This window comes from Falco naumanni, chromosome 6 (assembly GCF_017639655.2).
Source record: "Falco naumanni isolate bFalNau1 chromosome 6, bFalNau1.pat, whole genome shotgun sequence".
Classification (NCBI taxonomy): Eukaryota; Metazoa; Chordata; class Aves; order Falconiformes; family Falconidae; genus Falco; species Falco naumanni.
Window position 1 is genome coordinate 72,890,983 of NC_054059.1, and position 22,028 is coordinate 72,913,010.

The window sequence follows — 22,028 nt, forward strand, 5'->3', positions numbered from 1 at the left end:
GTATGCATGTATGTGTGCACAAGTGCATATAGCTGTGCATGCATGCACGTGTGCACGTGTGCATATATGTGTGCATGCATGTATGCAGACATGTGCATTTGCATCTCTGTGCATGTGAACATGCGTGCATGCATGTGTGTGCACGTGTGTGCCCGCCTGCAGCACACGGCCAGTCCTGCCCGTGCACCCCTGCCCCCTCCTACTTTCAGCCCGATCAGGCTGCTCGGAGTTGGGTGCGGGCAGGTTGGGTCAGAGGGTGCTGCTGCACCTTGGGGTGCCGCGGGAGCTGAGGGGGAAGCCCGGACTCCCCGTTAATGGGAGAAAACGCGATTACGGACAAAACCCGGGCAGCAGGGAGCCGGGGGGCTGCCACCACCAGACGTGGGGCCGGAATCCCACAGCCCCACGGGTCCGGGAGGGTGCTGGTGGGGCGGAGCGGCGTGTCCTCCGCGCAGGGGTGACCTGCGGAGGGTCGCAGGCGTCCGGGAGCGCACCCTCCGTGATGGGCGCAGGCGGCGGCGCTAGGACCCAGCCCGCCGCCAGCCCGGGGGCGGGGCGAGGCCGTGGGGGCGGGGCTGCAGTGCGGCGGAGGGGCCTCAGCGCCGGCGGCTGAGGTGCCGCGGGTTCGAGCCTGGGTGCCGGCGGGGCGGCTGCGGGGCGGCCATGGCGCGGCGGGCCGTGTTGTTCGGTCTGGGCGGTGTGCTCCTCCGGCCCGGCCTGCAGCACTTCCTGGGCTCCTGCGAGCGGGACTGCGCTCTGCCCAGGTATGGCCTGACCCGGCGGCACTCACTCGCCCGCCCGCCCGCGTTTCGGCGGGTGGCCGCTCGGCTGGAGACACGTAAATACGAGGCGACAACACTTGTGTGTGTGCGGCCGCCGCCCGCGCGGGGTCTGCGCAGCCGGGGCCGTCCCAGCAAGAGGACAGGGTTGGGGACCCTCTGTCCTGAACGGGAGGTGGGGGTCCCAGTGTATACAACGGGGTACAGGCTGAGGACCACCTGCCTGGATTTGGGGTGCAGGCTGGGGGGAAGGTGGGGGGGGCTCTCCTGGATGTGGGTGCAGGTTAATTAATTAAGCCCATCCCAGCCCCAGTGCAGAGACCCGACACAACTCAGTGCACAGGCTGGAGCTGGCGAAACCCAAAGCACCGACCCCCTGGAGTGGCTTCCGAACAGCTCCTCGCGTCCTAGTGAACCCTTTGCCCCATGGAATGTGGGGCGTTGGGGAACTGGTAACACCAAAAGCTCCCAAAGAGGAGCCAGACTGGTTCTGTCAGTCAGCACCTCCCAACAGCTCAGGCTTTCCTGGCAGCGCCTGGGTGTTTGGAAAGGAAAAAAAAAAAAAAAAAGCTGGGAGTTAAAAAAGGAAGAATAAAATATTAAATAACTAAATGCTGGAGGACGTGGAACAGATGGAGCAATAAATTCCCAGATTATCAGGTCATCAAACATCTTTTTGCTTCGCTTTATAGTAAAAAAAAAAAGTGACAGCAATCTTGCTGGAACAGGTAAAGCCACTTTATTTTTAACTGAGCTGTGCTTTTATCGACTTGGAGGAGAGCTTTGTCCCAAAGCCAGTCGCTGTAATCTTGTTTTATTGCTGCCTAAGAAGGCCTTTTGTGATCTTGTGATAGGGACACATTATTTTCCCTGAGGTACAGCTTACAAAATACCTTGCTCTTTGCACTTCTTTTTTTTTTTTTTTTTTTTTTTTAATTCCTGGCAAAACTCCCTGCTCCTCTGTCCACAGGGTGAAGTAATTGAGCTGCCAGTGGAAATAAATGGGCAGCAAATCTCTTGGTCCTGTGATGGAGATGGACCGTCTGGGTGGAAATGGAGGATGGAGCTCCATATCCCCAGTGCAGAGCATCTCCCTCCCCACAGAGCACCCCAACACCCCCCTGGTATTGGGGTCCTCTCCCAGCTGACCTCTTCTCCCTTGTCTGGCAGGAATTTCTTGCAGGAGGTCATGTTTGCCAGTGGCTCTGATGGTCCTTACGCCAAAGCGATGAGGGGGCAGATCACCCTGACCCAGGTGAGCCCTCGGGTACCAGCATGGAGCATTGCCAGCTTGATGGGGCTCGGGAGGGAGCCGAGGGGAGCAGGCTCGGGGGTGCACTGTGCTTTGCGTTTTGGGTGTCGGGGGTACGCTGTGCTTTGGGTTTTGGGTGTCAGTGGAATGCACGCAACTCCAGAGGACTACAGGGATGTTGTGAGGTTATGCAGGGAGAAAATTAGAAGGACCCAAACCCAACTAGAACTTAACCCAGCTACTGCTGTTAAAAGACAGTAAGAAATATTTTTAGCAATTTGTTAGCAAGAAAAAGAGAGCTGAGGAGAATCTCCATCCTTTATTGGATGCTGGGGGGCAGCGCGGGGAACACAGTGAGAAAGGATGGGGAAGCGGCTGAGATACCTAACGCCGTCTTTGTGTCAGACTTTTAATAGTCAAACCAGTTGTTCTCTGGGTACCCAGCCCCCTGCGCTGGAAGACAGGGACAGGGAGCAGGGTGAAGCTCCCATAATCCAAGGGGAAGTGGTCAGTGACCTGCTGCACCACTTAGCCACACAGCAGTCTATGGAGCTGGATGGGACCCACCCAAGGGTACAGAGGGAGCTGGTGGAAGTGCTCACCCAGCCACTTTCCATCATTTATCATCAGTGCTGGCTCACCGGAGAGGTCCCACTTGGCCGGAGGGAAGCCAATGTGATACCTGTCTACAGGAAGGGCTGAAGGAGGATCTGCAGCCTGGCCTGGGTGCCAGGGAAGGTTACGGAGCAGATCACTCCGAGTGCCATCACACAACATGGGCAGGACAAGGGGGATCAGGCCCAGCCAGCCTGGGGTTATGACCGGCAGGTCCGGCTTGACCCGCCTGATCTCCTTCGATGACGAGGTGGTTCAGCGTGTGAGGGAAGGCTGTGATGTCTGCCTGGACTTTAGTGAAGCCTTTGGCACATCCCACAGCATCTCCTGGAGAAACCGGCTGCTCATGGCTGGGACGGGTGTACTTTATGTTGGGTTAAAAGCTGGCTGATGGCCGAGCCCAAAGTGCGGTGGGGAATGGGATCACACCCCGCTGGCAGCCAGGCACCAGTGGTGTTCCCCAGGGATCTGTGCTGGGGCCAGCCCTGGTTAATGCCTTTATCAATGATCTGGACGAGGGGATCGAGTGCTCCCTCTGTACCTTTGCAGATGATGCCAAGCTGGGCAGGAGTGTTGACCTGCTGAGGGGCAGGGGGCTCTGCAGGGGGGTCTGGGCAGGCTGGATCGATGAGCCGAGGCCAATTGCGTGAGGGTCACCCCGGGCGGTGCCGGCCCCGCGCTGGGGTCACACCAGCCCCAGGCAGCTGCGGGCCGGGGCCGGGGGCTGGGAACTGCCCGGCGGGAAAGGGCCGGGGGGGGCTGGGCGGCAGCGGCTGGGCATGAGCCGGCAGCGAGCCCAGGTGGCCGAGGCCAGCGGCACCCTGGCTGGTGTCAGCCATGGCGTGGCCAGCAGGGCCGGGGCAGGGACCGTCCCCCTGCGCTGGGCACCGGTGCGGCCGCCCCTCGAGCCCTGGGGTCCGTTCTGGCCCCTCACTCCCAGACAGAGCTTGGGGGGCCGGAGCGTGTCCAGAGCCGGGCAGGGGGGCTGGGGCAGGGGCTGGGGCACCAGTCTGATGGGGGGGGCTGGGGGGTCAGCCTGGAGAGGAGGGGGCTCGGGGGGGACCCGATCGCTCCCTACAGCTGCCTGGGAGGGGGCTGCAGCCAGAGGGGTCGGTCTCTGCTCCCAGGTCACAGGTGACAGGACAAGGGGGAACGGCCTCAGGCTGCACCAGGGCAGGTTTAGGTTGGAGACTGGGAAACATTTCTTCACCGAAAGGGTGTCCAGCACTGGGACAGGCTGCCCAGGGAGGCGGGGGGAGGCACCATCCCTGGAGGGATTTAAAAGATGCATAGATGTGGTGCTCGGGGACATGGATTAGTGGTGGGCTTGGCAGTGCTGGGTTAACAGTTGGGCTTGATGCTCTTAATGGTCTTTTCCAACCTAAACAATCCCATTATTCTATGATTCTATGACTGCACGGGTGTTTTCCAGCTCTTGTCACTGATGGAAGAGGGCTGCAGGCAACACGCCTCTGCCTCAGGCATCACCCTGCCACCCACCTTCTCTGTCACCCAAGCCTTTGAAGAGATGACGGCCAAGGGGATGATTAATGCCCCCCTTCTGCAGGCAGCAAGGGTGCTGCGGAGGAACGGTGGGTGCTGGGGATTTTTAGGCAAGGGGTGCTGGAGTAAGGGTGCTGTTCCCCTCCCAGGCAGGTGCCACGAGGTTCCTGGTCTATCTCACCACCGGGTGCTGGTCGATCCCACCAAGGCCTACATCATCATCTGGGCAATCCTGATTCTCAGCATCCTCTAATGAAATATTCTAAGCCCAGCTACCAAGTCCATCAGAGATGTTATCACCCAGCCAGCAATTAGGAGGATGTTGTAGCCCTTGACCCCACACCATGGCTAGTCCATGGGCTCAGCATCTCACTGTGCCTGAGCTCTGGCTCATGTCCTACTTGCACTGGGGTGGTCAAGCCTTGCTTTCCTGGAAGTACAAATTTGGCATGAGCTCCTGCTGAGCATCCTTTGATCTCCTGCTGGGGTGTCCTGGTCTGGACAGAGCCTTGCAAATTGGAGATTTTAGGATGAGGTGTAAGAAATGCGGCCAGGCAGGAGAGGTGAAAACAAAGGTGCTCTGGAGAGCTGGAATGGGAAAACCAGCACTCTCTGCTTTGCCTTTCCCTAGGACTTAAGACGGGCATCCTCACCAACAACTGGGTGGATGACAGTGCTGGGAGGCTCTTCACGGCCACGCTGATGAACCTGCTGCATCGCCACTTCGACCTAGTGATCGAGTCCTGCCGGCTCGGAGTGCAGAAGCCAGATCCCAAGATCTACACCTACGCCCTGGATGTGCTGCAAGCGAAGCCGCAGGAGGTACAACCATCACCCCAGAAACAGGGCATGGAGGGTCCCTCCAAGGACCCAAAATTCTTGGCCAAACACCGTGGCTGCCCTTCCCGGAGAGCTGAGCCTCTTGCTGGTGTACCTCCAGGTCATCCTTCTGGATGACATCGGGGAGAACTTGAAACCGGCCCAAGAGATGGGCATAGCCACTGTCCTCGTCAGGGACACCGAAACCGTCCTGAAGGAGCTGGAGGAGCTCTTGGGCATCCAGGCATGTAGAGGTCGTCTGAGTCCCCTCTGTCCCCAGCTCTTCTGGTGATCTTCTGGGTCTTTCTGCGATGCGGTGCTGGTGGAGGACTTGCAGGTGGCTTTGGAAACGAATGGGATGGGGGCTGTGATCTCCTGCAAACCCTGCCCATCCCCAGTAACCTCATCCCCTGGACCTGCTGAGCCATGCTGGTATCAAAGGGATGGATATCTCAGCAGCAGTAGGGTGGTGGGGATATCCCATGGAGCTCCAGCCTTGCTCAGGAGCTTGCCCTGTCCTCCTCGCCCTGCAGCTTCTCACCCAAGAAGAGCCCCTGCCAACTGCGTGTGATCCATCTGTTGTGAGCCACGGATACGTGCCCATCCGGGTAGGTGGAGGTGACTGCCTTGGTGACAAGGTGTCCCTGGGTTTGGCAAGGCTTGGAGGGGGGCAGGTGTCCTGGGGAGGGTGTTGAGCCCCGTGCAAGGACGTGCCAGCCAAGAGGTGGCTTGTCGGGTTGTCCACCCTCCTGCATGAGCTGCTGTGAGTGGAGGATGCTGAGGTTGCCCCATCATTCAGGTCTTCTCCATCCACCCCAGGGGCTAAAACATGGTTGTGTGGCTCTGGGGTGGCAGGCTGGGGCAGGTGGAGGGTTGGAGGGGTGAAGCTGTGCCACCTGCAGCCAGCAAGGGCTCTCCATCCCTTCCAGCCCGGCATCCAGCTGCACTTCGTGGAAATGGGGCATGGCCCTGTCATCTGCCTCTGCCACGGCTTCCCTGAGTCCTGGCTTTCCTGGCGCTACCAGGTGATGGAGGAGACTGGGAGGAGGGTGGTGATGGGATGCTGGAGCATTGTGGAGGGTGTACATGGCCACCACTTCTGGGGGTCCCAGGGCTGTCCCACCACCCTGCCTTGAGCCGTGAGGGACACAACCCAGGAGTGTTCCTCACCCTCCAGCCTCACCAGCCCATGTTTGCCCTCCTGGGGACATCTCCAGGCATGCTGGGGTGGGCAGGTGTGGGATGGGTGCTGGCACCAGGGGAGAGTGGGATCCAAGGGTCTCTGCATCCTTCAGAGGCTGCTGCTTTCCCTTACAGATCCCAGCTTTGGCTGATGCTGGCTTCAGGGTGATTGCTGTGGAGATGAAGGGCTACGGGGAGTCCACGGCCCCACCAGGTGAGCTGGGCTTGCCAGGGCATAGGGGGGACGGGGAGGTGTGGGCCTGGAGCTGCTGACCCCAAGGCTAAGACCCAGGAGGAGGTGAGCAGAAAAGCCTTTTCCTGGGGGAGTGGAAGCTGTCCTGCTCCTGCAGCCCCAGCAGCTCTGGTGGATGCAAAACACATCCTTAGAAATGTGTAGATATTAAAATGATGGCGATTATGTCCTTTGTGCAGATGTCAAAGAATATTCCCAGGAGCAGATATGCAAGGTGAGGAGCTGCAGGGTATGGGCATGGGCAGAATGAGTGCAGTGTGGAGGGTGGCATGGGCTAGTAAGGCATGGTCCCTGGCAGGATCTGACCCTTTCTCTCTTCCCCAGGACCTGGTGGTTTTTCTGGACAAACTGGTGAGGAACCCCCCATGCTAGGTCCTTCCTTTGCAAGGTTTGGGTGTGTGTCCCCCCTAGCTGCCTTTCACCTCTGCCTTCCCATGCAGGGACAGCTGAACTCCCTGGTGACTTTGTTGCATGCTGGGACATCTGAGCTCCCCAGTGACTTTGGTCCAAAATTGGGGTAGCACCAAGCCCCATCTTTGTGTTCCCCCTGGGTAGGATTTTAGGGATGGGGATGTTCCTACAACCCATTGCCAGTGGAGACAACCCATCCTTGGGAGGGTTTCCAGTTCTTTGTCACCTTCTCGTGGACGTTGTGTCCTTGCTGAGGATGGGGGGATGGGCTGGTGGCATCTGTGGCTCGGCAGGGTTTTGGTAAGGCAGAGAGATACTCATGGAGAAGGATGCTGGGCTGCGTCCCCTTCATCCTCCTTAAACCCCAACTGCAGCAGCTCCCAAGTGGCTGGGGTGGCTAGGGGACCAACGTTGCCTTGGCACAGCTCAAATCCAGTGTCATCTCGGCATCTGATCCACTTGGGTTTGGGAGGTCCAGGTTTAATTCCCGTCCTGGCGAGGGGATGGGGTTGATTCCTGCACCTTTTAAAAGAGATGAAGGGTAGGGAAGGGAAGGCACAGCCCACAGATATGCCAGCATCTCCAGGGCTTTTTCCTTGTGAAATGACTTCCAAGGGAATGAGTCCTTCAAAAAGAACAGTGCTAAAAAAACCAAAGAAACAAGGGGGAAAAAAAACCCTTGAGGTTTTGCAACGGCTCCTTTTTGAGGAGCCATGGTGGTTTTGTACCAGCATCAGAGCTGGGATGGGTTTTCAGTAGGGAACCAAGCTGGGCACCACAGGAGCAGCAGCTCTGGTTTGGTGCTGAGCGGGTGAGGATAATGACCCTGACGTTTTGCTGGGGAACTGCCTTCATGCTGAATTAAAAATTATAAGGAAAATAGATATAGAGGTGCCTATTGATGTGCAGCCTGGCAAGTGGGTGGGCACCCCTTTGCTTTGGGGTGAGCTTGGTAGATGGGATGTGAAGTTGTTGCATGCTGTATGGCTCGGACTTCAGTTTTCCCTGCTCCTCTACTACCATCAGGGCCCATCCTGCTCCTCTGCCTCCCAGGAGAGCTCCTCCTCCCTCCCCCGGGACAACCTGGGGGATTTGGAGGAAGATAAATGACTTTGTGAAGCTTTGCATGTTGTTTGAGCCTGTATCGGGGATGCAGAAGATGCAGAGTGGTCCAGGAGCTAGCACAGTGATGGCCAGGGATGGTGGGATGAAACCTATCAGCATGGAGGGGGACCTACTCAGCCCCACATTGGAGGTGGGAGATGTTGGGACTCCCACCAAACCCTCTGCCCCTTGTTGGGGGTCTTAGATGCCGGGTTTCATGCTGTGGAACAGCAGCAGGCAGGGCTTGCTGACACACAGCTGGTCCCGGGCCACGTCTGCCAGGAGGGAATTTTAATTATACTTCTAAATATCAGCTAATTATGAACCAGCCGCTGTGTTGTCAGGAGCACCGGTTTTAATTGGATTTATTTGTAGGTGCACAGAGAGGTCAGAAAAATGGAATAGAAGGGGGGGAACAGTGACCTCGGGGTACCCAGCTCCAGGCAGGATCCAGCCAGCCCTGGGGGATTCTCCAGCCCCTGGGGATTTGGTTGGCTCCACCAATACCAAGACATTCCCGGTGCTGTCACCCAGTGTGCTGGCAGTGGTGGGACCCGTATCGGTGATCCCAGGGGACAAGCAGCCTCCAGACATGTTTTTGGTGGATAATATCGAATCTCTTTCCTCCAGAGGCTCAGGTACTTTAAATGTTTAATTAAGTTGGAGCAAATTGCTCCAGGGGATCAGGTAATGCTGCTTCCTTGGGGGAAAAAGAAAAGAAAAAAACACAAAAAAGGGCGGGGGGGGGGGGGGGGGAATAAATTATTGCTGTTTTCTCATCTCTCTGCTGCTTCAGAGGAAGGCAAATCTCTCCTGCTGATCGCTCGTGGCCCTGGTTTTGGGGAGGATTTCGAGGTGCTCCCCAGGCTGCGGCTGGGGGGACATGCTTACGGCCCCCCTCCCCACAGGGCATCCCGCAGGCTGTGCTGGTCGGCCACGACTGGGGCGGTGCCGTGGTCTGGAACATGGCTCTCTTCTACCCCGAGAGGGTGAGGTGGGTCTGTGCCATGCAGGTGGCTCCTTGGGGACTGCCCCTACCCCCAGGCATCCTGCCCTCTCCATTCCCCCCGCTGGAGCAAAGCCCTGGCTCATGCCGGGCACCCCAAATCTGGCTGCGATGCTGACTCTGCCCCCCTCTGTGATGTCCCAGAGCTGTGGCCTCGCTCAACACCCCATACAGACCCGCTGACCCCACTGTGGACATCGTGGAGAAGATGAAAACCTATCCCACCTTTGAGTATCAGTTCTACTTCCAGGAGCCGGTGAGTCCAGGACCACAGGTTTTATCCTCTCCCTCTCTTTTGGGGCTTAAATCCCTCCAAGTATGGGAATGTGCCCATGTCAGGGTCCTCAGCTCATGGCTGGGCATCACCTGCCCCGTTAGCCAGGGTGCCATGCCGTGGGGCTCTCACTGTCACCCCAGCTGCAAATGGCTTGTGGTCCCCCTGCCAGACCTTGTTCCCATGCTGAACTCAGCAAAGAAACATGCCCAGCTTCCACCCAAGCCCCAATGGGCAGCAGGATCCAGCCCTGAGGTTGGGTCCCTGGGGAGGGTTGGCTTCACCTGTGGTGCTTCGCCCCCCCCCCGTGCAGGGCATCGCAGAAGCAGAGCTCGAGAAGGACATTGGCCGGACCCTGAAGGTCCTGATCCGCTCCGTGCGCCAGGAGGTAGGCTGAGGGTGGACCCAGAGTGGGAGCAGAGGTGTCCTCTCCAAGCCCTGCTAGCTTTCTTGGGGTTCTGCATGTGGCACCCTCTGCCCTTCCACCTCACCCACACCAGGAGCCAAAAGCTTCAGGGATGGCTTTGCAGTGGCCCGCAGTGACCCTCAGGCATGCTCCACCCTGTGTCTGCCACCCTTTTGCTGCCCATCCACAGCAAGGTCTGCGTTCGAGTCAGCCGTCAGTAGGGACCAGAGTGAATGCATCCTTGTAAGCAGCGAAGGCCTGCACCTCTTCAGGACTCAGAGCTGACCCTGAGTGGGGATGGAGAAGACCCCTAGAAAGCTGTGCTGCCTGGGGGGTGGCAGCCCAGCCCGGGGCACAACATACCTGCAGGGTGACTGTGTCAGCGTGGCAGTGCTTCCTTACCCCCTGCAAATGTTAATGTCTCGCTGCAGGGTGAAAAACTTTGCAGTTTAAAATAACAGTGCCCCGGGAGTGCGCAGGAGGCCATGCTTTGCTGGCAGCATCCTTCTGCCATCCCAGCCGCCTGCTCCTGGCTGCTCCCGGCTTCGTGGCCTGGGGCTGCGCTGTCGGGTCTTGGCATCCCTCAGGATGCAGTGGTGCTTGGTGTCTGCTCCCAGCTCCACAGCCCAGAGCCGTGCGGTCAGTTCCTGCATCCCTGAGGATGCAGCAGTGCTCGGTGCTGGCTCCCAGCGAGGAGAGGCATGGAGCCCCAGGTGCCTGCAGCCCCCCTGGGTGGTTTTCCTCCCTGGGCATGGTGCTGCCCCTGCCTTCCCTCAGTCCCCTCTCTCCACAGGACCGCCTGCCCTTCACGCTCAACTTCCACAAGGTCTGGGAGCGAGGTAAGGCTGGGGGGACCTGGCTTGGATGGGGATGCTGCGGGTGGTGATGCTGCAGGTGGGCAGTACTGTGCTGCTTCTTGCAGGGGGGCTGCTGGTGGGCTTCCCAGAAGACCCCCCTGCCAGCCAGATCCTGCACGGCCCCGAGCTGCAGTACTACATCCAGCGCTTCAAGAAATCTGGCTTCAGGTAAGCTCAGGAGCCCAGGGGGCTGGTGGGGTACCCCTCTTTGCAGAAGGGGGACCCCCGACCTGCCTTGGCCTTGCTTCATAACCCCAAGAAGGCACGAGGCTGCCGGAGGGGGGCTGCTTTCCCCTTGCAGGCTCTTCCTGCGCTGGCCATGCTGTGGGCAGTGGGCTGGTCCCCGTGGTGGTGTCGGCAGGAGCTGAGTCCCAGCATCTCCATCCCATTCTCCTCCTTCCCAGTGGTCCCCTGAACTGGTACCGTAACATGCGACCCAACTGGCACTGGGCACTCTCTGCCAAGGACAGGAAGGTGGGGACCGATCCTGCCCCGCGGGGAGTATTTGCAGAACCAGCACGTTGCCCACCTTTGTCACCTGTGTCTCCTATAGATCACAATGCCAGCGCTGATGGTCACAGCTGGGAAGGATGTGGTGCTGCATCCCAGCATGAGCAGGGGCATGGAGGAGTGGGTAAGCCAGTGTCCTCCCATCCCACCCCTGCCCAGGATCAGCATGCACCAAAGCTATCCCGCTTCCCTAAGATCCCACTGCCGCAGAGCCCTGGGGCAGGGCCATCGTGCTGAGAGGAGCTGGATTTGGCCCAGACACAGGGACTTCACTTGATAAGGGGGGGCAGGCTGATACAGGTGATATGAAGAAATAGTGTGAAATGGGGACGCTTAACACCGACTGTGATTGTATATGTCTGCTCAAGGAATGTGGGTATGGTGACTAGTTATGGGTGCGGTGTCTGGTCACACAGGCACACAGCTCTGAGGAGACAACTACAGTTTTTGAGGAGACGCCTGCCCCTCTCCTCTAACAAAGGGGAGACGGGGAGACGCCTGCCCTTCTTTCTCTAACAAAGGGGCTATTTAAAAGAGAATGAGAGAAGATGAGAGACATTCAAATGCTATCTAGAGGGAGGGAGTGCTAAGTCTCCTTGCTGGAGAAGATGGGATGGTCACAAGAACATGACTCACCTACAAACCTGCAAGACCACCACATTCCAGGAAACGGACTGATAAGCTAATTAACATACGAAGCGGGGTTTAGGTAACAAATATGTATAGGCGCTAATTGAATATTCATTTGTTTCATTGTATAAATGTGGGATGGTTCGTCACTTCGGGTATGCACGCTTGTGGAGGAGCGATCCCCCGTGCATCTGCGCGCAATAAACATACCTACTTTATAACTTTCGAGTTATAGAGTCTAATTCCGCACGTCAGTTTTGGCGAGCCAGGCAGGAGGATTTCTGCTCGGCTGAGGGACCAGCTGCGGAGCGGACGCTCCTAGGCGCGCCCCGGGAGATTTCCTCGGAGGAGCCTCCTCTTCTCAGCTGTTCACCCGGGAGCAGAAGAGAACCCCTGGATCCGCGGATAAAACGGTATGTTTAGTAACGGGGCGGCTGGTGAGACGCACGGAGACGTCCGGCGCGCAGCGTAGTCCCCAGGAGGAAAGGTACCTTGGGAGGGGGTTTGCTGACCAAGGGGTGGCCGCTAGCGATCTTGAGGGCAGATCGAGCAAACCCGAGGTTACTGCCATTCCTAAAAGCCCGGAGGCCTCGTGACGGAAAGCGGGGGGCGGGACGGAATAAGGCGGAATCTCACAGGAACAAGAGGGACCTCTTAGCAAAAGTAAAAGGGAAACTTTTGCGTAGGAAAAAAGGGGGAAGCTAAAAACTTCCATTGGGTTGTCTTAAGAATTGGGGAATTCCTAGAATATAACAACTGAAATAGCGCTCTGTGTCTTGTTTGTTCTGTGTGTTGTCTTGTTACATGTTCAAAACTTGGAGTTATGAAATGTATGTTGAAAAATAATAATATTCTGGTAATTCGTGGCAAATTGCGGAAAACTTAACACTCTGCTTAAGACCAGGAAAAATTGGGTTTTGTTTGTTGTTTGTTTTTTGGCAATTGTTCATTGAAATGCATATTTTGTGAACTGTCAGTGTTCCTAAAAGTTGTACATAAGTGCACGGTACCGTATAACATACTGCTTGTGTAATTGCGGGCTGCCCGGAGAGTGTGAATGGTGTGATTGAGATGCGCATTTTGATTTTCCGTGTATAGCTTAATTATTTTGACTGAGTGTGAGTGCAAGAGTGCTTGAGACGCGCGTTTGAGTGCAAAACAAGTAAGGAGCTCTATCTGTGTTTCCGACCTTGGGTGGCTAAGGCGGCCGGAGAAAAAGTGATTAAAATTGCAAAATGGGAAATGGAAGGAGTAAGCCCTGTGAAAAATCGCCTTTGGGTTGTATATTAAAACATTGGAGTGATATCGTAGGACATGGTGGTACCGAAAATAGAAGAAAATTGATTAAATATTGTAATCAGTGGTGGCCTTTGTATAAATTGGAGAGTGATGCGAAATGGCCTCAGGAGGGAGGAACGTTAGATTATAACACTCTCCTGCAATTAATGTTGTTTCTGAGGAGAGAGGGAAAGTGGGATGAAGTATCATATGCAGACATGTTCTTCGTCCTCCGGGACAAACCTGAGTGGCAAAAGGACTGCGGCTTAGTACCCCCTCGGGATCCTATGGTACTAGCACTAGAAAGAGAGGATAGGAGGGAGCGTAAAGGAAAGTTGAAAAGATGTTGCTCAGCATGTAGTATTGGACAAAGGTGTATCAAATTAAACGGAGAACAAGAGCCCGAATTAAATGATTTATTTAATCCACCTTATAGAGTGGAGAGACAAGGTTCGGCCGGGGCTCCCAGTCCACCCCCAGGCGAACAAGAGGAAGAAATTCCACAAGTCATTTATAAAGAAAGCCAAACACCCGGGGCCACACAAGGAAACACAAAAACTGCCATTACGGCTCCAAATAGTCCGGTGTCTTCACGCACCAGACAGAAGTCTGTTTTACAGGCACCCCTCCGAGAAGCCGTGAATCCGGACGGAGGAACAATGAAAATAAAAGTTCCATTCACGGGCGCTGATCTGAGAGAATGGAAAGAGGCTGCCCGAGAATACCGTAATGATCCGATAAAGACGGCACAGAATTTTAAATTTCTGATAAAACAGCACAATCCTGACTGGAGTGATATACAATTATTATTAGATTGTTTGACTGAAACTGAAAAGCAATTGGTCATAAAAACAGCGGGGGATCTCGCAAAGGAACACTATAATATAAAGGGAGATAATTATAGAGAATGGTTTCCTTTGTCGGACCCAGAATGGGACCCAAACCGCGCCGCTGAAATGGGAAGATTACAGGCATACCAGGAATGGATATTCAGAGGAATGGAGAAAGCAATTCCTAGAACAATAAATTGGGCAGCGTTATATGAGGTTAGACAGGGTCCCTCTGAAACACCTTCAGAATTCTTAGACAGGATAAGAGATGCAATGCGCCGGCACACGTCTCTGGACCCAAATTCGGAGGTGGGCGCACAGCAACTAATATCCCTCTTTTTAGGACAATCACAGGGGGATATTAGGCGCAAGCTGCAAAAATTGAGACCTCCTGAAAACAGAGACTTGGAAAAATTAGTAGAGGAAGCATGGAGAATATTTAGTAATCGAGAAGAAGGTTACAAGCAGGACCAAAAGAAAATATTAGCAGTAGTAAGAGAAAATGAGAATCAAAAATCTAAAGTTAAATCAAGGCGTGGGCTAACACCCCTGGGTAGGAATCAGTGTGCAATATGCAAAAGGACAGGACACTGGAAAAACGAATGCCCTGAACGCCGACATCAAGAAAATACTAAATGGCGCAGTAATCAAGGGAAAACAATAGCTCACATGGAAGAAGAAAATTGACTAGCCGACCCATTAGTAAAAATAAAATTAGGAGAAGAACAGGAGGAGGTGGAATTTTTAATAGACACAGGAGCTACCTATTCGGTTTTGAACCAAGCTTTAATGCCTTTGGGAAATGACTATGTTTCAGTAAAGGGTGCAACTGGCCAAACTGAAAAGGCTTATTTTTGTAAACCTTTAAAATATAAGTTGGGAAAACAAATGGGGATCCATAAATTCCTATTTATGCCAAATTCCCCAAAGGCCCTTCTTGGTAGGGACTTATTAGAACAATTGGAGGCAACAATCAAATTTAAAAAAGGGGAAGTTACTCTGGAGGTAAATGATCATCAATACATACAGGTTATGAGCCTATCTTTGGCCAGTACTCCTATAAAAAGGGAAATTGATACCAGAATTATTGATCAGGTATATCCCGGAGTATGGGCAATTGACATGCCGGGGCGTGCCAAGAATGCATCACCTGTTATAGTAAAATTAAAGGAAGGACAGGGTGCGATAAGAATTAAACAATACCCACTGAAAAGGGAAGATAGGGAAGGAATTCGTCCAAATATAGAGCGATTCATAGAATTAAAACTACTAAAAGAATGTGAGTCAGAATTTAACACACCTATCCTCCCAGTTAAAAAACCTGATGGGTCTTATAGGATAGTTCAAGATTTAAGGGCCATTAACAAAATAACAGAGGATCTGTATCCTGTAGTAGCTAACCCCTATACCTTACTAACCACCCTGACACCTGACCTAGCTTGGTTCACAGTTTTAGACTTAAAAGATGCCTTCTTTTGCCTCCCTCTCCATGAAGCCAGCCAAAGAATTTTTGCTTTTGAATGGGAAAATCCCAGAAGCGGTCGAAAGACCCAGCTCACATGGACGGTGTTGCCACAGGGGTTTAAAAATAGCCCCACAATTTTTGGAAACCAATTAGCAAAGGATTTGGAGTTATGGGAACCACCACCAGGAGAAGGGAAAGTGTTACAATATGTAGACGATCTTCTTATTGCAACCAGAACTGAAGAATCTTGTATTATTTGGACTGTGAGCCTGCTGAACTTTCTGGGACTACAAGGATATCGGGTTTCTAAGAAGAAGGCACAGGTGGTGTTACAACAAGTCACATACCTAGGGTACGAGATCAGTGCCGGACAACGGGTCCTAGGGAAGGCCCGAAAAGAAGCCATATGCCAAGCCCCCCGACCACGAACTGTAAAGGAACTGCAGACATTTCTGGGAATGACAGGATGGTGCAGGCTTTGGATATGTAATTATGGCTTGCTTGTTAAACCATTATATTCCCTGATAGCAGCTAATCAGAAGGATCTTCAGTGGGATGCTGAATCAGACAAAGCTTTCCATGAACTGAAGAAAGCCTTAATGTCGGCACCAGCACTAGGACTTCCTGATGTGAGTAAGCCATTTTTCCTATTTTCCCATGAGAAACAGGGAATGGCATTAGGAATACTGGCACAAGATTTGGGACCATACAGACGGGCAGTGGCGTACTTCTCTAAACAGCTGGATGCCACTGCAAAAGGGTGGCCTGGTTGCCTGAGAGCAGTAGCAGCTGTCATCCTAAACATCCAGGAGGCCCGGAAGTTTACCTTGGGCCAGAAAATGACTGTCTTAGTATCCCACACAGTGTCTGCAGTCCTTGAAACAAAAGGGGGGCATTGGCTCTCCCCACAGAGATTCCTAAAATACCAGGCCATAATGGTGGAACAAGATGATGTTGAGATCGTGACTACAAACATCGTCAATCCGGCCTCATTTCTTAATGGGAATGTTGGCGAATCAGTCGATCATGACTGTCTAGAAACAATCGAAGCCACTTATTCTAGTAGGACAGATCTCAAGGATGTTCCTATTAATGGAGCTGAACATTGGTTCACGGATGGGAGCAGCTATATGCTGAATGGAAAGCGACATTCCGGATATGCTGTTACAACCTCTGAAGAAGTGATAGAATCGGGACCGCTACCAGCTGACACTTCGGCACAGAAGGCTGAAATCATAGCCCTTACTCGAGCTCTGGAGAGAGCTCAGGGAAAACCTATAAATGTTTGGACTGATTCTAAATATGCCTTTGGAGTGGTACATGCTCATGGAGCAATATGGAAAGAAAGGGGACTGTTAAACTCCCAAGGAAAAATCATCAAACATGCGGAAGAAATTTTGAAACTCCTAAATGCGGTCCAGCTTCCTGAAAGGGTGGCAATTATGCACATCAAGGCACACCAGAAAGTGAGCACAGAATTAGAAAGAGGAAATGAACTGGCGGACAGGGAAGCAAAACAGGCAGCCAGAAAAGCAATCAAGGTAGAGGGTGCGCTAATACCCGATGGACAAATATCTCTAGAAGGTAAACCAAACTATACTAAAGAAGATCGCAAACTGATTTCTGACCTAGAGGGATCATATAATGAGGAAGGGTGGGCTGTAATCTCACACGGGAGAATAGTGATTCCTTCCTACATGGTATGGTCAGTAGTTCGGGAAGAACATAGAAAAAGGCACTGGGGGGCAGAAGCTCTATACAAGGATCTCACTAAAAATATAATAGCACGAAATTTGTATACTACTATTAGACAAGTAACCCAACAATGTGATCTTTGTCTCCAGACTAATCCTAAGATTACTAAGGGGCCAAAGTTGGGAAAAATTGGGAAAGGAAATGTTCCAGGGCAACATTGGCAGATTGATTTCTCGGAACTTCCTAAAAAAGGGGGGTATCGATATTTATTGGTACTAACAGATACCTTTTCAGGTTGGCCAGAAGCCTTCCCGTGCAGAACTGCTAAAGCCCGGGAAGTGACCAAAATACTGCTCCAAGAGATAATACCTAGGTTTGGAGTCCCAGCGGTAATGTCCTCGGATAGAGGACCACATTTTGTGTCCAGAATAGTGCAACAGATCAGCCACCATCTAGGAATAGATTGGCAATTACATACCCCATACCGACCACAATCAAGTGGCCAGGTGGAAAAGATGAATCATCTAATCAAACAACAGATTGTCAAGTTAGGTCAAGAAACAAATCTAACTTGGCCCCAGTCTTTGCCATTAGCTCTTACACGAATTCGAACTAGACCAAGAGCAAAAGAGGGGCTTAGCCCATTTGAAATTTTGTATGGACGACCCTATGGGGTACAAAAGGGGACGTCTTCACAGATTGGTGAAGAAACAATGACTTCCTATATGGTGGCACTAAACAAACAATTAATAAGAATTGAGAAGCATGTGATGGGAACACGCAGTAGGGGTCTGGATGGACCTGTTCACGATATACAACCAGGGGACTATGTATACGTTAAGTGTTTTGCAGATAAAACCCTGGAACCACAATGGACCGGACCTTTTCAAGTCCTACTCACCACCTACACCGCAATCAAGGTTGAGGGACAGAATTCTTGGATTCACCATACCCGGATCAAGAAAGCCCCTGCAACTTCGTGGAGAGTAACCCCAGATAAAAAAGAACTGAAACTCAAATTTACTCGGACAAATGGGAACAATGTGGGTGGCAAGTAAGTGAACCTGGGCGGTTGTGGATCCACTATATGGGAAGAGCACCACAACAAACAATATAGAACAAAAGAGTCTGGGACTAAGCCAGTGGCCAGTCTTTCCCAACTTGTTATCGGTAAGCCCCAACTCAAACAAAGATATTTTTGATCAAAACAGATTTATATGTATATATGAGGAACGTTTAGATTCCTAAAATGATCAATAGTGGGTTTAAACCATTTGTGTTTTTTTGTACCCTCTCTCTTGCCTACAACCAAGAGCCTGATAACTGGCCTTGGAATCATGCCCAGAAAAAACACACTGGAATAATGGGAAAGGTGGACTCAAAGACGAAACTAGCTATGGTGGTTTTTTCTGAAAATGAGGTGTACCAAAAGAATCAATGGGACGTGGAGGATGTACACAAAGTCGACCGATTATGGGGAAAATTAGGAGATAGGATAAAAGTAGGGTGTCAAACGTATAATGAAAAAGATAACACCAAGATTTCAGGAGACACCCTGATTAATGTCAGAAAGGTAGATAAGGAATTTACCCTTCTAAATACAGCCATGTGCTTTAATTCACGGGAATGTTGGCACAATTTTACCTTAACCGAGCCCATCTTTATAATATGCCTAGGAAAGGAATCCCCAAAAACAGCTCTGACTTATAAGATCAAAATAACAATCATGCTAACCACTGTTCCTACCACCACCACAGTTACAACAACCCCATTAACGCTTGATCTTAAGTTAACTAAACCAAATCCAAAAATTTATACAATTGGACCATATGTGATCAGAAATACAGGCCAGCAACAAATGTTGTTTAACCCAGAATGGTCTCTTAAAAGAATAGAGTTACAAATACAAGTCAATGTTTCTGATGTTAAGCCATCCTGTTCCCCCTTCTTACGAACCTCTTATGAGGGATGGACAACTTGGTTAAGAAAAAGGGGAAATATTTATCGAAACCGAATAGTGAGGGATGTAACTGGAATATTGGGAACAGGACTCGGAGTATTAAACTCCATAGACTCAGAGGTGATAATGAATAAACTAGCCGCCACCACGGCCGATCTATCAAAACTACAACAACCACTAAAATCTTCATTATTGGCATTAGGGGCGCACCAATGGTTGATATCGAAGGTACTCCCCAGGTGGGAACAAATAAACATGGAAGATCATCAACTCATCACTAAGGCATTAGGTGGTTTACAGGATGACGTCGCCCTGGCTCTAAGTTGTATCCAAGCCCAAATGTGGATGCAATCAATAGCTGCATCCATAATAAGAGAAGGAGAGGAAGGCATATTTCCTACAGAAATTCGAAAGATGGTTTGGGACAATGCTACGGAAGTAGAAAGAAAACTCCAGTCATGGTGGAATATGGTGAACTTTACCTACGACCCCAACACACACACAATCACAGCTTTTGTATTAACCATACATAATGCAGTAATAATTACCATACACCCCATTGTAGCCCTTGGAATTAACCATAATGGGGTGCTCCTATACCCTTTTGAACATAGAACATGGGCCAGAAAGATAGGCAACAAGTGGCAAACAGTAGATTTAGAATCCTGTATTATGCGAGAGCAGCAGGGCTTCCTCTGTGAAAGCAATACTATAATGGCCCAGGATACTTGTTTAGATACAGATCAGAAAATATGTCATTTCGAGGCCAGACCAAATGCAAACTTGAAAACAGTAATTATATATGCAGGGAAGGGATGTGCATGTTTGAGAACTAAGTGTAACACAATAACCGTAGATGGGGAGGTAAAGGAGACTGCACAATATTCAAATTATTGTATTTGTAATTTCACTACTATAACAGGATGCGATTTTAGTTACTCAGCCCCAGTAGTGTCTCATCAATTCTTAAAATCCAACTTTACCCTATCACAGATGATAATTCCTACCCCCATAGGACTAAATATAAGTAGTATAAAAGAACTATTAAAACATGCAGATTTACAACGTATACTGAAAGAAACCAAAGAAAAGGGACATGAAACTCTTCTTATGATCCATCATGATGTAGAGGGGATCAAGAAAGTTTTAAAAAAGGTAGAACAGGATGGAAACCATAATTGGTGGGATACTCTCTTTGGCTGGTCACCTTCTGCAACAGGAATTCTTAACACTATGGTACACCCCATTGTGATCTTATTGATCAGTTTAGGAATTTCCTTAATACTAACCATTATGTTATATTTGTGGGTTTGGAGAATGTTTAAAAGGGTAACACTTATGTATGATGCTTTATATCATTCGGGAAGACTGCTTAAGTAAAAGAATTTACTTAATTTAATAAAAAGGGGGGATTGATATGAAGAAATAGTGTGAAATGGGGACGCTTAACACCGACTGTGATTGTATATGTCTGCTCAAGGAATGTGGGTATGGTGACTAGTTATGGGTGCGGTGTCTGGTCACACAGGCACACAGCTCTGAGGAGACAACTACAGTTTTTGAGGAGACGCCTGCCCCTCTCCTCTAACAAAGGGGAGACGGGGAGACGCCTGCCCTTCTTTCTCTAACAAAGGGGCTATTTAAAAGAGAATGAGAGAAGATGAGAGACATTCAAATGCTATCTAGAGGGAGGGAGTGCTAAGTCTCCTTGCTGGAGAAGATGGGATGGTCACAAGAACATGACTCACCTACAAACCTGCAAGACCACCACATTCCAGGAAACGGACTGATAAGCTAATTAACATACGAAGCGGGGTTTAGGTAACAAATATGTATAGGCGCTAATTGAATATTCATTTGTTTCATTGTATAAATGTGGGATGGTTCGTCACTTCGGGTATGCACGCTTGTGGAGGAGCGATCCCCCGTGCATCTGCGCGCAATAAACATACCTACTTTATAACTTTCGAGTTATAGAGTCTAATTCCGCACGTCACAGGGTGGGGGGAGAAGGGGGTATTTGTCTCCTCTCCTAACTGCAGCGGGCAGGAGGGGATTTGCTGCTGCCAAAATAAAGAGCTGAGGGTGCAGGGGCAGTCTGGGGTGGGCTCCTGATGCCCAGCGTGCCAGACGCTGGCACAAACCAGCTCCTCTCCACTCTCGCGCATCCCTCCGTAGATCCCACAGCTGCACCGGGAGCACATTGAGGAGTGCGGGCACTGGACGCAGATGGAGAGGTACTGCAGGCAGCGTGGTACACGGCCTCGCTCCATCGGAGCTGGGCTCCCCTGTGTCCCAGGGGTTGCTGGCTCCCACCCCAGCTTTGTGCTCTGCCCCCAGGCCGGCGGTGGTGAACAGGATCCTGGTGAAATGGCTGGAGGGGCTCCCCCCCAACATCCCCCTGCCCAAGATCTCCAGGCTGTGAGCAGGACTGGCAGGCAGAGCCCTGCCCCGTGCCTCCCTCCTCCCTGGCCTGATTTTGCCTTTAGGGTTGGATTTTTGCCTTTAGGGCTCGATTTGTGGTTTTTTTAGAGCTTGATTGCCCCGTGCCTCCCTCCTCCCTGGCCTGATTTTGCCTTTAGGGTTGGATTTTTGCCTTTAGGGCTCGATTTGTGGTTTTTTTAGAGCTTGATAGGTGGAAGTGATGGGTGAGCCAGGGCTAGGAGGAGGGTGGCGCACCACATTGTCCCTGCTGTGTGCAGCTAAAAGGGTATCGGTGAGCTCTCGGAGGGGGGGAGCCTGGGGTGTTGGGAGATGGTTTGGGGCTGGAGCCATCCTCGTGCCATAGCAGGGGCTGCACTGGGGCTGCAGCTGCTCGTGCCACGTGGTTTGTTTTGGTGTGGAGGTTTTAATGCACTAATAATAATTAACGCTGCCTTCTGCCTTGTTGAGAAATAAAGCACAAAGTGACCCCAGCACCTCGGCTCGTCCTGTAGTCTTTAGGGTGCAGGGTCGTGCAGCATCTTGATGCCTCTTCCCTGTGGTGCCAGGGCTCAGCCCCTGCCTGCAGCCCCCTTCCCCTGAGCTCTCGGCCCTTCTCCTGGCCCCAACAGATGTTGTAAACAGGCATCCAGCACAGCATAAGGATTTGTGCAAACATGCTTGGTATTTCCACCCCCACACCCCTGCCTCCCAGATTCTCCCCAGCCCTCAACTATTTTCAGCTGGAGCGTTGTGGTTTGTCTGTCTGCATCCCTCC

General features: G+C 51.9%; 1 protein-coding gene across 3 annotated transcripts; it reads left to right on the forward strand.

Moving 5' to 3' along the window:
* Nucleotides 1–588: 588 nt before the first annotated feature.
* On the forward strand, nt 589–21,305 carry EPHX2 (epoxide hydrolase 2). 3 transcript variants are annotated; one of them, XM_040599076.1, is made up of 19 exons: nt 589–764; nt 1,950–2,034; nt 4,079–4,238; nt 4,781–4,971; nt 5,090–5,212; nt 5,502–5,576; nt 5,898–5,993; nt 6,286–6,364; nt 6,583–6,617; nt 6,728–6,754; nt 8,827–8,912; nt 9,069–9,180; nt 9,512–9,586; nt 10,398–10,443; nt 10,527–10,629; nt 10,866–10,935; nt 11,015–11,095; nt 21,008–21,066; nt 21,170–21,305. In XM_040599076.1, exons 1-19 carry the CDS (start codon nt 664–666, stop codon nt 21,252–21,254), a joined length of 1,689 nt encoding a protein of 562 aa, XP_040455010.1. In that variant the 5' UTR covers nt 589–663; the 3' UTR covers nt 21,255–21,305. The 3 variants fall into 3 exon arrangements, 2 of the variants coding, with proteins under 2 accessions (XP_040455010.1, XP_040455011.1); XM_040599077.1 differs by lacking the exon at nt 5,090–5,212; XR_005828581.1 differs by lacking the exons at nt 21,008–21,066; nt 21,170–21,305 and having other exon boundaries at nt 10,763–10,935; nt 11,015–11,069.
* The last annotated feature ends 723 nt before the right edge of the window (nt 21,306–22,028 follow it).